Source organism: Salvelinus alpinus, chromosome 14 (genome assembly GCF_045679555.1).
Source record: "Salvelinus alpinus chromosome 14, SLU_Salpinus.1, whole genome shotgun sequence".
NCBI lineage: Eukaryota > Metazoa > Chordata > Actinopteri > Salmoniformes > Salmonidae > Salvelinus > Salvelinus alpinus.
This window is the reverse complement of record NC_092099.1, coordinates 2,775,810-2,793,541: the sequence shown is the minus strand read 5'-3', so window position 1 is coordinate 2,793,541 and position 17,732 is coordinate 2,775,810. Positions and strand designations below refer to the sequence as shown.

General features: G+C 40.6%; 1 protein-coding gene across 2 annotated transcripts in view; it reads right to left on the bottom strand.

The window, feature by feature from the left end:
- LOC139538304 (melanophilin-like) overlaps window positions 1-17,732 on the bottom strand; it is a 139,809-nt gene that overhangs the window by 72,394 nt on the left and 49,683 nt on the right. For both annotated transcript variants that reach the window (XM_071340171.1, XM_071340172.1), the window contains exons 4-6: window positions 11,645-11,784; window positions 9,633-9,674; window positions 4,502-4,557 (exon numbers count right to left, since the gene is read on the bottom strand). In XM_071340171.1, the coding sequence (XP_071196272.1) occupies window positions 4,502-4,557; window positions 9,633-9,674; window positions 11,645-11,784 (238 nt within the window). The remainder of the gene's footprint in view (window positions 1-4,501; window positions 4,558-9,632; window positions 9,675-11,644; window positions 11,785-17,732) is intronic.

Below are 17,732 nucleotides of genomic sequence, written 5' to 3'. Positions count from 1 at the left end.
CCATGTGGTGCCAGGACAACAACCTCTCCCTAAACGTAATCAAGACAAAGGAGATGATTGTGGACTACAGGAAAAAGAGGACCGAGCACGCCCCCATTCTCATCGACGGAGCTGCAGTGGAGCAGGTTGAGAGCTTCAAGTTCCTTGGTGTCCACATCACCAACATGGTCCAAGCACACCATGACAATCATGAAGCGGGCACGACAAAACCTATTTCCCCTCAGGAGACTGAAAAGATTTGGCATGGGTCCTCAGATCCTCAAAAGGTTCTACAGCTGAACCATCGAGAGCATCCTGACTGGTTGGATCAATGCCTGGTATGGCAACTGCTCGGCCTCCGACCGCAAGGCACTACAGAGGGTAGTGCGAATGGCCCAGTACATCACTGCGGCCAAGCTTCCTGCCATCCAGGACCTCTATACCAGGCGGTGTCAGAGGAAGACCATGAAAATTGTCAAAGACTCCAGCCACCCTAGTTATAGACTGTTCTCTCTGCTACCACATGGCAAGCGGTACCGGAGCGCCAAGTCTAGGTCCAAGAGGCTTCTAAACCGCTTCTACTCCCAAGCCTTTAGACTCCTGAACATCTAGTCAAATGGCTACCCAGACTATTCGCATTGCCCCCCTCTCCACATCACTGCCACTCTCTGTTTTCATCTATGCATAGTCACTTTAATTAACTCTACCTACATGTACATACTACCTCAACTAACCGGTGCCCCCACATAATGACTTTCTACCGGCACCCCCCTGTATATATTGTTATTTTTTACTGCCCCTCTTATTTACTTCTTACTTTTATCTCTTATTCTTATCTGTATTTTTTAAAACTGCACTGTCGGTTAGGGGCTCTTAAGTAAGCATTTCACTGTAAGGTCTACACCTGTTGTATTCTGTGCATGTGAAAAATAACATTTGATTTGATATGTGGTATAACATTTCTAAACTTTGACACAATGGCCCATACTCACAAAGCATCTCAAGAGTAGTAGTACTGATCTAGGATCAGGTCCACCCCTTTAATAATTAATTATGGTTTAAAAGGAAAAACTGATCTTAGATCAGCAATCCTATACTAAGATGCTTTGTGGATATAACCCCCCCCCGCTGTCCATGTGCTCTTATTCATTATGATCTAAAAGATAAACCTAATCCTAGATAAGCACTCCTACTCAACACTGTAAATACGAGCCAAGGATTATTTTGTCAGCAGACAACAATGAGAGAAAGTGCTTCGTTTTGGTTATTCATTGTGATTTGGAACTAAACAATCAATCTAGACTGTACAACAGTCATAACAAAAACCAGCAGGAGACACTTCAGGGTCTCTCTCTCACTTTCTCATACACTTGACGTTTCTGGGGCTTGCGTCCCAAATGGCACCCTATTACCTATGTAGTGCACTACTATTGACCGGGGCCCACATGGCTTTGGTTAAAAGAAGGGCAATATATAGGGAATAGAGTGCAATTTGGGATACAACCTGGGACTCTTTAATGTGTGTCATGATCTATGACAGCCTGGTATTTATTTACCAACGATGCACCGGGCCAGCGCTGGTTCTGCAATGCCTTAACCCTGACCAGCTGCTCGTCAGGGTTAAGGGTCAGCACAAATGACCAGATCTATAAATCATCTCAACTGTCAAACAACAGGGAAGATCTGTATGAAGGGGCCTCCCGAGTGGCACAGTGATCTAAGGCAGTGCATTGCGGTGCTAGTTGTGCCACTAGAGATTCTGGGTTCGAGTCCAGGCTCTGTCGCAGCCGGCCGCGACCAGGAGACCCACAATTGGCCCAGCGTCGTCCAGGTTAGGGGAGGGTTAGGCCGGCAACGATGTTCTTGTCCCATCGCGCACTAGCGACTCCTGTGGTGGGCAGGGCGCAGTGCACGCTGACACGGTCGCCAAGTGCACGGTGTGTCCTCTGACACATTGTTGCGGCTGGCTTCCGGGTTAAGTGGGCATTGTGTCAAGAAGCAATGCGGTTTGGTTGGGTTGTGTTTCGGAGGACGCACGGCTCTCGACCTTCGCCTCTCCAGAGTCCGTACGGGAGTTGCAGCGATGAGACAAGACTGTAACTACCAATTGGATACCACGAAATTGGGGAGAAAAAGGGGGTACATTTAAAAAAAAAATATATATATATATATTATAAATTAAAAAACAAATAAAAGAGCTATATGAATAAAGATGAGTGATTATACAGTTTAGATCGCCTAGCTTAGGCCAATGATACAGAAGGTGCTACATAATATTTATGCCATTTAGAAGATGCTTTTGTCCTAAGCGACTTAGTCATGCGTGTATACATTTTACATATGGGTTGTCCTGGGAATCGAACACACAATCCTAGCGGTGCAAGTGACATGATCTAACAACTGAGCCATACAGGACCACACAGCATTCACGTAGGAACAATTGAATGACTTATGGTTGATATATCATTTCAGCCTTTTCCTAAACTATGGGCCTACATTCATATTTTAGAAAGGGGCTGTACAAACCTGTCCACTTTTTGAAGTCTGAATTCACCTTTACTTGCACACAGGGATGTCTCAACCATAAACATGAACTTAGGTGTCTCAAACACTCAAGAAGACCTGTACAAGCAACTTAACCCTCATACTACCAACATATTATACATGCATGGATTACCAACTGGGATAATTTTGACCCCAAGAAGAAACTATTTGAAAAATCAACAATCATAGCCAAACATCAACTTCATTCTTATAAAAACATAATTAGAAATAATTTTATCTGAAATAAGGAATAACCAAAACAGACTTATTTCAGCTAAATTACAGGTCATTTGTATATTCTGTCAAATGAAAATATATATTTTCCCCTTAAATAATGTACAGCTTTTGGTAACACTTTATTTGGACATGCCATCTGTAGAGATCTACAGACTATCAGTAACATTTCAACTAACTATCTACTGACCCTAACCCTAGCCTAACCTTAAGCCTTACCCTAACCGTAACCTTAGGAAGCAGTTGCTTATCAACAGATAGTGTGACCATCTGTACAGCATCTACAGATGGACTATCCAAATAAAGCCTGACCCATATTTTTCCCATATTACAAATCAACATAGGCACTAAAAAGATCATTTGATGGTATTATCATTTAGACTTTAGAATTGTGCCATATTTTGGGGCGGTACACCAACATTTTTAATATACTTAATTGTATTGACAAAAAGTGATCCATCCATTGATCCTGAGAGGACATTACAAAGAATATGCCTTTGTTTTCTTTATTTACTTACCCCACAGCCAGCATTAGCATTGCTGCCATTGAAACAATGGGAGTGGTTGAGCCTATGGCAGGATGATTCAAAAAGCATGCTCAAACTAAATATTATAGCAACCCAAATATCATAACAAGTTGCACATATAGAATATTGGAAGATATTTAGGGGATTCTGGTATTTATATAACATTTACCGTAGAATTTTTTTGCTTCTGAGAATACACACCAATACAGCACTATGTGTACATTTAGAGAGTAACTGGTAATTATGTCCCCAGATAAGCTTAGATTCAAATAAAGGTCCTATTTACCAAATTACTATAGGCTGAATTAGGTGTTTTTGGCTGGGGACCAAAATGACCGCAAAGGACTTTTCTTTCTTCTTTCTAATCCATTTGAATACAGAAACACTAAACAATGATTTAGTTTCGTTAAGAACAAGTAAATTGACAAAGTCATGAAATATTGAAAGAATTGATAAACCATCTTTGGGCTATGATCAAAAATATGCTTCTGGGGTCAAAAACCCCAGTCTGTAGTATGAGGGTTAGAACAAACATAAAACTTAAAAGACACAAAGCAGGTACTGTAGTCTGTATATAACAAGAGAAACTAGGTTTTTATTTGTTTATACATGTTACTATGTGTCAAGGTCTCAAATGCTTCAGCATGGATTACCATTGAGAAGACCCAGCAACATTTAAAAAGATATACTGCTGTATGCACACTAATGAGTCACTGTTCATTTTACGTTTTGTGTTTGTTTTATGGATATGGAACGTACAGAATAACACAAATAAACATTTCCCATAATCGTTCATGGGGTAAGGTTGCACATGTGTGTTCTAGCCCAGCACAAGCACAACCGACTCAACTATTCCACTATTCCTCAAGACCCTTTGTTAGTTGAATCGCATGTGTTTGTGCAGGGCTGGAATAAAAATGTGCAATACTCGGGCACAGCCGAGGACCCAAGCTAAGAAACACTGCCATAGAGGGATGTCCTCTACCCACCAACATAAACAGTCAAGGACACAATTCACTGATTAACACTATAGGGCCAACCCGAACCATACTGTGCTGGCTCTGATATTTTCTCTTTACATTGCCCTTTCGCGTACAGTTCCAGCAACTTTGCTGTATGTGAACCCCAGGCCAGCCCAGTATAGTTTGGCTTGGCTCGGTATTGTGAAAAAGGTAATACTGCAATTCAGGAAGTCAGGAATTGAGAGTGGGCAATACCATTCTGTAGTGTCGTCCATCTGCCACGGTGTCCATGTTGTTCTCATCATAGACATCTGATGAGGAGGGAGAAGTGTCTCGTGTGAGTTAAAAATATATATTTTTAATTAAATTCCATAAGACTTCAATTATCTCTCAAAAAGCAACTGTGCTGGGCAAAACAGTGCAAGTTTAAATACATTAGGTACATGCATACACACATTACATAATAAGGTGCCTTCAGAAAGTATTCACTTTTCCACAATTTGTTGTGTTCCAGCCTGAATTTAACGTTGATTACATTTAGATTTGGTGTCACTAGTCTACACACAATACCCCATAATGTCAAAGTGGAATTATGTTTTTTTTTAGCCAATAAGTATTCAATCCCTTTGTTATTGCATGCATGAATAAGTTCAAGAATAAAAATGTGCTTAACAAGTCACACAATAAGTGGCATGGACTCACTCCGTGTGCATTAACAGTGTTTAACATGATTTTTAAATGACTACCCCATCTCTATACCCCACACATACAATTATCTGTAAGGTCCCTCAACTGAGCAGGTCATTTCAAACACAGATTCAAACACAAAGACCAGGGAGGTTTTCCAATGTCTCGCAAAGAAGGGCACCCATTGGTAAAAAAAAAGCAGACATTGAATATCCCTTTGAGCATGGTGAAGTTATTAATTACACTTTGGATGATGTATCAATACACCCAGTCACTACAAAGATACAGGCATCCTTCCTAACAGCTGCTGGAGAGGAATGAAACCGAAAAAAAAAAATATATATATATATATTTTGAATTGAGGATCTATCAACAAAATGTGGAATAAGTCAAGAGTATGAATACTTTCTGAAGGCACTGTACGTCAGGGCTGGGCGATATCACGACATATATCGTGTGATGATAGAAAAATGTCTATTGTTTTAGATTATGCTCTATCGTTTATTTCGTTGTGTCGCAAATCACACTCTTTACGGCAATCTTTTTCGTCAATTGGACGAAGCTTTGCTTTCTTCCACACCTCCGGTGTAGAAGGTAATTTGCAACACAAACAAACATTGACGAGAGTGAACGTGACACAGAGCACGGAGACACGGAGCTCGTACCTAAAAGAGGGGCTACTTCGGTCGCATGGACGTGGTTTAGGTATAAAAGTCTGACACCGACCAGAAACCGTCCTCTGCAAAATATGCCGCAGGCCGGTACCGAAAACAGGCTCAAACACCACTAACCTCTTTTACCACCTACGCAAGAATCATGTGAAACAGTACAGTCGAGTGCTCAAAACAAACCCCCAACTCGGACGTTGCAAGCGGCTTTTGCCCGCAGCACACCATATGGCTAAGAATCACAAAGATGGAAGGAGAGAACAGCTGCGGTTCCAACTTACATCTGCAAAAACATGGCCCCAATTTACACAGTCGAGAAACGGGTTTCGTGAGTTGGTGCTAACACTCGACCCAAGGTACCTTACGCAAATTGATATGTGACACGTATTAATGCCAAAATAACATGAAAAACAGGCAAGTCCCCCCCCCCAAAAAAAGTATTTTAGGCCTATATTTATTTTGTTTGCAACTATAGTTGAAGTGATTTCTATTTAGCTTTTTAGATTTTATACATTAATATTTTATATTTTGTTACATGCTTAATTGGAAATGGGAGAAATAATCAAATATGACTAAGTACCTTTATTTGTTGAGTATAATTCAAAATGTAATAAGAAATAGGTTTTTACATGTGACCACATTTTATATAAACAATTTATTCATTGAATTTACAGAAAATGTGCTATATCGTGAAACGTATCATTATCGGGATATGAAATGACCTATATCGGGATATGACATTTTGGCCATATCGTCCAGCCCTACTGTACGTCAAAAAACATTATCATATTAGCAAAGACTAATTTAGCATTAGCGCAAAGGTGCTTTTCTTTTCTATGTTGTTGCTGTATAGTGTTTGTTTCTTTTTATAGCTCTCTAAATAGAACAGGTAATGGAAATGCAGGAGCTAAGTGACCTTAAGAAACACACGTCAGAGAGCAAATCATATGGTGCTTCTGTCTGCCAGCACGAAAGCAGCACAAGTAGGTAAAGTGCGAGCACACAATGTGTTTCTCAGTCTCTTTTTATGAGTCTGTTTATGAGTGACTTGCTTTGCTCAGTAACATTTTGTTCTACTGGGTTCTGCGCTTATTGAATCAGAGGAGACAGGGAAAGGAAAAGAGAGCGAGGAATAGAGAGAGCGAGGGGGAAAAAAGAGATGCTAAGTGGGAGAAGATTTAAGGATGAGCAGCTGCTCTGCTCAGCAAAAAAAATAAACAACTAAAAACTGAAAGATTGTAAAAGTTAAGATTGTGCAAACAAATGGCACAGTAGATGCTTAAAACACACATGCGCACGCACTTTCTGACACATGCTATCGCACGCATGCAGGTGCACACACAAACAAAATACACAAAATTACCCTCTAATAAATTCCACAAGACTCTAATTGACCTAAAACGTCTCGGACTCTAATACTCCTGTTGACATACCAATGTGCGGTGGTGTAAAGTACTTAAATAAAAATATTTTTAACTACTAGTTCTTTGGGGTATCTGTACTTTACTATTTACAGTTGAAGTCGGAAGTTTACATACACTTAGGTTGGAGTCATTCAACCTAGTTTTTCAACCACTCCACAAATTTCTTGTCAACAAACTATAGTTTTGGCAAGTCGGTTAAGACATCTATTTTGCGTATGACACAAGTAATTTTTCCAAAAATTGTTTACAGACAGATTATTTCACTTATAATTCATTGTATCACAATTCCAGTGGGTCAGAAATGTACATACACTAAGTTGACTGTGCCTTTAAACAGCTTGGAAAATTCCAGAAAATTATGTCATGGCTTTAGAAGCTTCTGATAGGCTAATTGACATCATTTGAGTCAATTGGAGGTGTACCTGTGGATGTATTTCAAGGCCTACCTTCAAACTCAGTGCCTCTTTGCTTGACATCATGGGAAAATCAAAAGAAATCAGCCAAGACCAAAAATAAATAAATGTAGACCTCTAAAAATCTGGTTCATCCTTGGGAGCAATTTCCAAATGCCTGAAGGTACCACGGTCATCTGTACAAACAATAGTATGCAAGTATAAACACCATGGGACCACGCAGCCGTCATACCGCTCAGGAAGGAGACGTGTTCTGTCTCCTAGAGATGAATGTACTTTGGTGCGAAAAGTGCAAATCAATCCCAGAACAACAGCAAAGGACCTTGTGAAGATGCTGGAGGAAACGGGTACAAAAGTATTTATATCCACAGTAAAACGAGTCCTATATAGACATAACCTGAAAGGCCGCTCAGCAAGGAAGAAGCCACTGCTCCAAAACCGCCATAAAAAAGCCAGAATACAGTTTGCAACTGCACATGGGGACAAAGATCGTACTTTTTGGAGAAATGTCCTCTGGTCTGATGAAACAAAAATAGAACTGTTTGGTCATAATGACCATCGTTATGTTTGGAGGAAAAAGGGGGACGCTTGCAAGCCGAAGAACACCATCCCAACTGTGAAGCACGGGGATGGCAGCATCATGTTGTGGGGGTGCTTTGCTGCAGGAGGGACTGGTGCACTTCACAAAATAGATGGCATCATGAGAAGGAAAAGTATGTGGATATATTGAAGCAAAATCTCAAGACATCAGTCAGGGAGTTAAAGCTTGGTCGCAAGTGGGTCTTCCAAATGTACAATGACTCCAAGCATACTTCCAAAGTTGTAGCAAAATGGCTTAAGGACAACAAAGTCAAGCTATTGGAGTGGCCATCTCAATCCCATAGAAAATGTGTGGTCGAGCAAGGAGGCCTACAAACCTGACTCAGGTACACCAGCTCTGTCAGGAGGAATCGCCAAAATTCACCCAACTTATTGTGGGAAGCTTGTGGAAGGCTACCCAAAACGCTTGGAAGGCTACATACACTAAATTAGTGTATGTAAATTACTGACCCACTGGGAATGTGATGAAATAAATAAAAGCTGAAATAAATCATTCTCTCTACTATTATTCTGACATTTCACGTTCTTAAAATAAAGTGGTGATCCTAACTCACCTAAGACAGGGAATTTTTTATTTGATTAAATGTCAGGAATTGTGAAACTGAGTTTAAATGTATTTGGCTAAGGTATATGTAAACTTCCGACTTCAACTGTATATTCTTGTCAATGTTTACTTTTACTTCACTTCATTCCTAAAGAAAATAATTGACTTTTTACTACATACATTTTCCCTGACACCGAAAAGTACTCGTTACATTTTGACAGGAAAATGATCCATTTCACACACTAATCAAGATAACATCCCTGGTCATCCCTACTGCCTCTGATCTGGTGGACTCACTAAACACAAATGCTTCGTTTGTAAATTATGTCTTAGTGTTGGAGCGTGCCCCTGGCTATCTGTCAATAAAAAATACTTTTGCTTTTGATAAATAAGTACATTTTAGAAGTTCAATTTACTTTTCATACTTAAGTACATTTAAAACAAAATACTTTTAGACTTATACTCAAGTAGTATTTTACTGGGTGACTTTCACTTTTTCTTGAGTGATTTTCTATTAAGGTATCTTTACTTTTACTCAAGTATGACAATTGAGTACTTTTTCTACCATTGCCAATGTGTCGGGGTGTGACAGGCTAACTATGTGCCAGCCAACCCACAGGGTGCTACTTACAGGGTAAGTGCCCAAGCTACAGTGCCCACGGCTCTGCCTAGAGCTACAAAGCGGGTCTTTTTCAATCAAATAAATGTAAATGAAGTTGTATTTAATATTTGACCTTAATCAGATTTCCTAAGCCATAACCAAATTGTGCTTTGGCTAGCTGGTTAATTTCTATGTCTGTCAGACTGCCCTTATCTAATAGATAAAAATACATCCACTTTAAACATTACCTAATAAGTGTTAGGGTAAAATATGTTTGTGCTTCACTAGAAATTAGATTCCAAAGTCTGAAAAGCCCATTCTTTACTGTATGTGGATGGAGTGAGTGAGTGATCAGTGAGACAAGCTGTTCTTGGTAAAGTGTCTATGGAATGACACTGGACAAAGCCATTGTGCTTGATAATTGTGCAGAGACACAGAGCTCTACTTACTGTGGCTTTCGGGCATGCTGTGTGTGTCATCTTCATGAGGCTCTGGGAAGGAGAGACAGAGGGAGAAAGACTAACTGTCTGAGGTCAAATCAAACAATTCAAAAGAAAGGCCCCTGACGTCATCAGTAGTGATGGTCCCTTTGTAAATAAATGCACAATCAGAGATAATCTTGATGACATAACATCAAATGTAAAGATACACTGTTGCTAGAGCTGCTAATTTCAATGTATGCTCATATGTGAAGAATGAGACTTGTGCTGTGCATGTGTAAAGAAACCTTATGTCGTTTTGCTCCTCAACAGAATGGAAAGTCTCAACATAAGTTTTTGTCATAGTCTCTCTGTACACCAGAAGACAGTGGTGTGGGGATGACACCCTCTGAGCTTTCGGGGCCTCATGGACCACTGTCAGAAAGGACAGTGTGGTTGTGCACATGCACACTGTTCTGGCGTATGCAGCATGTGTGTGTGAAGCAATATGTTCACGTTGGTATGTGCTTGCGTGTGGACTCTGTATAGACTGTGTATGAATCTGTTTGTATATGTATTTGTAGGTGTTTCTGTGTATATCTTTACATGTGTACATGTACATTTGCCTAAATGCAAAACCGGTGTCTGTTCTCTTTCGCCCGGTATCTGGCCAATTGAACCCTGCAGGATTGGATCAACCCAGAGACATGACATTTCAGACACAGAGCAAGACGTGATCATGCAATCACACGGACTGCTGGATCCAGCCAACCAGCTCCCTCCTCATCCCACCCACAATCCTCCATAGTGACTTAACTCTTTTCACTATAATTCCATATTTGCATGATTTCCTTTTCCTTTAAGCAACGTCACAAACTCGTCAGGGCCAAGACATCAGGTCTCGTCGTTTTAAAGATGCCTTGGGTGTTGCTTGCAGATAAGCTCCATTGTATAGTTAACATCAGGCAAATAACATGTCAGTTTTGCTTTGATTAAACCCAATCGTCACTGCGTTAAACTTTAAACATGTCAGACAAACATACACAAAGCCTTTCATTGCTATGTCAATAAGTCTGGTAACGTAGGCAACGTCCGGAACTGACCGAGTCATATAGGCACCAACGGAGGCAACGTTTCTCTAACATTGTTGGTCAGTGGAGGATAAAATGGCATGACATTTAGACTGAATCCAGGCCTTTGTGCTGCAGTGCTCTTAACACGGCTCCACACACAGTTGTAGTAAGCCAGAAAAACAGAGAAGATGGAAAAGATTAAGTCCCTCTGTCCTATTTGCCAGGCAGCTCCCTGAGAAGGGCTTACTGACTGAAAAGAGGGAAAGAAAGAAACTTATTTCCTATGATTCAGAATGCACAGAGTGGGACAAATTAGTCATGTGTATCACTCCATTCAAGTTTGCATGTAAATCTTCCACACACCCGAAAAGCACTATGCAAAGATGGATAAAATGTTACTTTAACAGATTACAAAAGCTCCCGTGTTAGATATCATGCAAATGTTGGATTTAGAGAGTGTAAATGGTAAGCTGAGAAGGGAATTGGTTTAAAATTTGCCTTGGTGACATTTACAATGCCTGCATAGGCTGTTATAAACACCATCATTTTATGAGTTGTGTTTACAAAAAATGACGACCAGTGATTTTAAGTCATTTCCGATTCCAGAGTTAACATGGGGATGCATACACCACAACACTGACCTGACATGGCCTGACATTGTAATCATTTTGGGTGATATTTTCTATACCATAGATGCAGCCTACAGTAAATACATTCCATCCACCATGACAAGAGGTTAACACTCAGCCACTGTATAAAGCAGCTGCGTCTCTAGAAAGCTTTTCATTTATTGTGTATTTAGAACAATAAGCTTCAGCAGATCTTGAGCAACAATAAACTCCCTACTGTACCTCGTGGGCTCTATAGCACTGCTACCGTGTGCTACAGGGTTTCCTAAGGGTTTATACAGGGGTGATGGGGTCTCCTAAGGGCTTCTTCAGGTGTGGGCATGAAACCCATAGTACCCACCTCTCAGGTCACTCTGGGAGGCGCTGAGATCACCACTCAACCTCTTGTAGAGCGAGCGCATCACCTTGGCACTGCCAAAGCGCTTGAAACGGGAGCGCACATTCTCATGGTACCACTCCAAAGTGCCAATCTTGAGGACCCTGGAGAGAGAGAGAGAGAGAGAGGACTTCAATAATGACTGGCTATACAGACAGATGGATAGACAGAGCAGGGACAGACTTAATAGATACTGTATGGCTCCAAGGTTTAAATCTGAAGCAGCTATTCTAGGAGTATGTTCTTGAGGTTTATGTTGAGCCTTTTTTTTGTACATTAACGCATCACTACGTCAAGGGAAATATAGTATCCTTTCTAACAAAGATATCTACATAATTGTTTTTAAAACATACCTTATCCTGGGTATGGGCTAAGTTGAGCATAGGGACAGGGTAAGTTGAGCCGCCTACAAATGTATATACTGAATGAAATATTACCGCAACCTTTTTAAACCCATGTCTATCTTTATTTCCCAAACACAATTCAACACAATCAGAATCACTTTGTCTTTAAGTAATTTTAAGCATCTTTTAACACAGGTTTAAAACTTAACATAGGCTTAACACCTAACAAACACTTGTACTGTTTTAACACAGGCCAGGCCATGGTGTTACCTCAAATCGCAGTGATAATGCCTTGCATTTGAACCTGGGAAGAAAACACTTAAATTTGCTCAACTTTACATTGCATTGGCTCAAGCATGGGCTCAACTTGCCCCACAGCAAAGCTTTTTTACTATATTAGCCCAAAAGGCTACAAGGATGCACTTTCATGCTATGTTTAGGACTTCATATTGAAGCTTATAGATACACCAACTGATGTATAGAACAGTACAACAACTACAGTATTTACTTTGGTTTACATACAAGAATCATGAAACCTGTTCCCCAAATAATTCATTTGATGGTGGAAATCAGTTTTTTGGACCTAACTTGTTTACCACTTTTTCCCATGTGATTTTATTCCTTCACCGAATGCATGAAATTATGACCTCTTCCTAAATATTTGTTCACATTATTAATTTTTTGTATAGTTTCCAAGAAACAAGGGGTGTCTCAACAAACCCTTAGGCTGAACTTACCCCACTCTCCCAAGTGAGTAGGGTAAGCATTTCAGTACTTGGATCACACAGTATGCGAGTTTGCAAAATGCATCAGACCAGGTGTGTGGGAGATTTGTCAGAGGGATGGATGAAAGGGACTATCTATTTGCCTTTAGACCTTGAGTAGGAATTGGGAGAGGAACTTTAGATGAAAAATACAGTGGTTGCTCCTTTAAAAGTTGCAAGCTTACGCCGCAGGACTTAAAGGTAATTTGTGGTTTTGTACGGTACCCTGCGTCACCACTTCATTGCTCCAGACCAGCGCAAGGGGGAGGTAGTTTTTTTTGTTGCTTTTGGGTCCTACTGTGTCTCTGACAATGAATGGGCGACATAAACCTGAATAGAAACTGATAATTGTGCACGACTTCAGCATTACTTACTAAACCTGAAGTTACATGAAGGATTTTATTATTTTATTTTGCTAGGATTCTTTTGCTCTTACTGTAGACATCTCCTGACTGGTCTTGTTGTACAGCGCTTGAGTGGCGCAACAGTCTAAGACACTGCAAACCAATGCAAGCTGTGTTACTACAGATGCATGTTCGATACCCGTGCCAGCCGCCACCGGGAGAGCGATGGTTGCATTTGTTTTTAATTTAGAATCCTCCAATCCTCTATATGTAATTATTGGCGGAGAGTCACGTCATATTTTTCGATATACTGTTTGCCTACCGCGGGCGACATGAGTCTCACTAGTGTTGAGTAATGTGCTGTAGGTCTTATTTATTTAAAGAGCATGTTGAAGTTAGAAGCAATAGGATTTGAAGCAATCGCCTAAAACTATTTTAGCACCGTTTCGCGCTGCTCTGAAACAAGCATGGGGACTGGTCTTGAGAAATCAATGAGATTTCTATTTTCACTTAATCACCGTTTGGGTGAATAAGGTTGGTTAGACTAGAATTTAAAAAATAGGGTGCATAAATGTTATGCTCTTAGTGTAACCTTTATTTAACAAGGCAAGTCAGTTAAGAACAAATTATTATTGACAAGGACAACATATTCCTTCCTCCCCATCCGGGAATTGAAGCCCGGTCTCACGCGTGCCCTGCCTGCAAGACATGACGATTCTTTAGCTAAATAGCCCAGTAATGTACTGCCGACCATCACGTTGTACAACGCCATATTTTCCGTTCCATCCTAATGGAAACTCAGAGGGTTTTTCGTTTTTCTTGGAATAGAACCACCATAATATTAATCTAATTATTTAAGCAAGTACCAATCAAAAGTTTGGACACACCTACTCATTCCGGGATTTTTATTTATTTTTACTATTTTCTACATTATAGAATAATAGTGAAGACATCACAACTATGAAATAACACGTATGGAATCATTTAAGAACAAATTCTTATTTACAAGGACAGCCTACTCCTTCCTCCCAGTCAGGGAATTGAACCCCGGTCTCCCGCGTGCCCGCATTCTCTAGTACAGCCATTATTGAAGGAACTTGAGGTCACCGAGAAAGTCTGGACATGGCCTGCGCTCCCTTATGTAAGGAATTAGGCACTTTCCCATGTTTACAACAGTATGTATTGTAGGCTATGTTTACTTGTCAGACTGCACAGTAGCCTAATAAACATATGCAGGTGGCTTATATTATTATCCAAATGTAAAAGCATATACTGTACAGTACTGTATTTCTTCACCAGCATCTTTATGCTTTCATTAGTAAAATAATCATAAAAATACTCTTTCAAAATGCAGATGTTGATTTAGTTATGGATCCATAACAAATGACTATGGGAATAAATATCACTGAATTACAGAAATATTGGAACAAAGTTGTCTAATGAAGGCAAACAAATTGTTGCTTACTGGAAAATACTCTTTCAAACACACATGGTCACGTTGTACAGCGTCATTATGGCTATTAGCAGGGCTATATTTTGGCCTTTATAAATATTATTTTTGCCTTTATTCAGATTACAATCGCTCACTGTCATTTTTTTGAAAACTAAATAATCTCCAATATATCATTATATATAGCCTTCCCGCTGTGGACGCCTATTTCAGCACCGTTTCACGCTGCTCTGAGACCAGCATGGAGAATCGAAAACGTTCAATTATTCCATGATATTCTTAAGATATAAACTCAGCAAAAAAAGAAACGTCCTTTTGAGGACCCTGTTTTCAAAGATAATTCGTAAAAATCCAAATAACTTCACAGATCTTCATTGTAAAGGGTTTAAACACTGTTTCCCATGCTTGTTCAATGAACCATAAACAATTAATGAACATGCACCTGTGGAACAGTAATTAAGACACCAACAGCTTACAGACAGTAGGCAAATAAGGTCACAGTTATAAAAACTTAGGACACTAACCCTAACCCTAGTCCTTTCTACTGACTCTAAAAAACACCAAAAGAAAGATGCCCAGGGTCCCCGCTCATCTGCGTGAATGTGCCTTAGGCACGCTGCAAGGAGGCATGAAGACTGCAGATGTGGCCAGGGCAATAAATTGCAATGTCCGTACTGTGAGACGCCTAAGACAGCGCTAGAGCGAGACAGGACGGACAGCTGATCGCCCTCGCAGTGGCAGACCACGTGTAACAACACCTGCACAGGATTGGTACATCCGAACATCACACCTGCGGGACAGGTACAGAATGGCAACAACAACAACTGCCCGAGTTACACCACGCACGCACAATCCCTCCATCAGTGCTCAGACTGTCCGCAATAGACTGAGAGATGCTGGACTGAGGGCTTGTAGGCCTGTTTTAAGGCAGGTCCTCACCAGACATCACCGGCAACAACGTCACCTATGGGCACAAACCCACCGTCGCTGGACCAGACAGGACTGGCAAAAAGTGCTCTTCACTGACGAGTCGCGGTTTTGTCTCACCAGGGGTGATGGTCAGATTCACGTTTATCGTCGACGAAATTAGCGTTAGATTGATGCCTGTACTCTGGAGCGGGATCGATTTGGAGGTGCAGGGTTCGTCATGGTCTGGGGCTGTGTGCCACAGCATCATCTGACTGAGCTTGTTGTCATTGCAGGCCATCTCTACGCTGTACGTTACAGGGAAGACATCCTCCTCCCTCATGTGGTACCTTTCCTGCTGGCTCATCCTGACATGACCCTCCAGCATGACAATGCCACCAGCCATACTGCTCGTTCTGTGTGTGATTTCCTGCAAGTCAGGAATGTCAGTGTTCTGCCATGGCCAGCAAAGAGCCCGGATCTCAATCCCATTGAGCACGTCTGGGACCTGTTGGATCGGAGGGTGAGTGCTAGGGCCATTCCCCCCAGAAATATCTGGGAACTTGCAGGTGCCTTGGTGGAAGAGTGGGGTAACATCTCACAGCAAGAATTGGCAAATCTGGTGCAGTCCTTGAGGAGGAGATGCACTGCAGTACTTAATGCAGCTGGTGGCCACACCAGATACTGACTGTTACTTTTGATTTTGATCCCCCCTTTGTTCAGGGACACATTATTCCATTTATGTTAGTCACATGTCTGTGGTAGTTGTTCAGTTTATGTCTCAGTTATTGAATCTTGTCATGTTCATACAAATATTTACACATGTTAAGTTTGCTGAAAATAAAACGCAATTGACAGTGAGAGGACGTTTCTTTTTTTGCTGATTTTATGTGTTGACTGAATATAAGCAAGTGATGTCTGCTAAATAATCAAGTTAGAAATATTATTTATGGAGAAACCTAAATAACAAACTGGCTTTATTTACAAATTAATGAGAATGTCTCACCTCATGTTCAATAATTGCTTTTTTCTCGCTCACTCTAGGTTAAATGAAAACGAAATCTCCAAAATATCGTTACTTTTTAAACAAAGCGATTATTATATTATTAATTAATTTAGAATTATATAAAATCCCCTTAGATATTAATTTAGAATCCTCCAATCCTCTAATTGTAATTATTGGCGAGTCACGTCATTTAAACATTATTTTTTTTAGATATACTGTAGGCCTACCATAGGCGAAATGAGTATTGGTTACACTACAATTAGGGTGTGGAAATGTTATGCCCCTTAGATATTCATTTAAAATCCTCCAATCCTCTTATGCTTTAGCCTACTCCCGACCGTCACGTTGTACAGCGCAATATTTTCCATTCCATCCTAACGGAAACCCTGAGGGTTTAGTTTTTCTCGGATATAAACACCATAATATTAATCAAATTAATTAAGCCTAATTTCTTAAAATCAATCCCATGTACTATGTTATTACAAATGTTTATTTTTTTATTCTCTAGTAAAGCCAATATGGGAGACTATCAAATGCTTCTCAAAGTTGCCTTCTGGTGGTCAAACTAGCACTAACTTGCATTAACGTAAAAAATGGCTGACAATTAAATAACGTGCCATAGAATGCTGCAGCAGCCCGCAAGGTGTGCTTTTAAAGGAGGAACCACTGAATGCATTAAATTCTTCTTGTCACGAATCCCGCCGAAGATGGTGCCTCTTCCCGTTTGGGCGGCGCTCGGCGGTCGTCGTCTCCGGCCTACTAGCTGCCACCGATCCCCTTTTCTGTTTCATTTAGTTTTGTCTGATTTGTTGCACCTGTTTTGGGTTTAGGTTCATTGTGGGCTATTTAAACCCAGTTGGCCCGCCGACTTTTGTGCGGGCTTGTTTTTCTGTTTGTGGTGTTCGTTATTTCTTGTGGTGTCTGTTCCAAGTAGATTTTGTCCTGTTTGTTTTGGACTGTTTCTTGACGCGCCCTCGTATGTATGGCGTAGCCGTCTCACTGTATCTCTTTGGAATATTAAATCCACTTGCTTTTGAACTACCCTGCTCTCTGCGCTTGACTCCTTCATCACCACTCTTGGAATTATGACACTTCTTTACTTTTATATTCTATATAACTTCCTGGTTGCCTGAAGCGGCCTGAGACCTTCCTCCAATTAGTTTTGGGGGTTGTAACAGACCAACATTTATTTTTGATACTGTCGCAAAACTAACTAAAAAGCAGCATTCCCTAAGAGA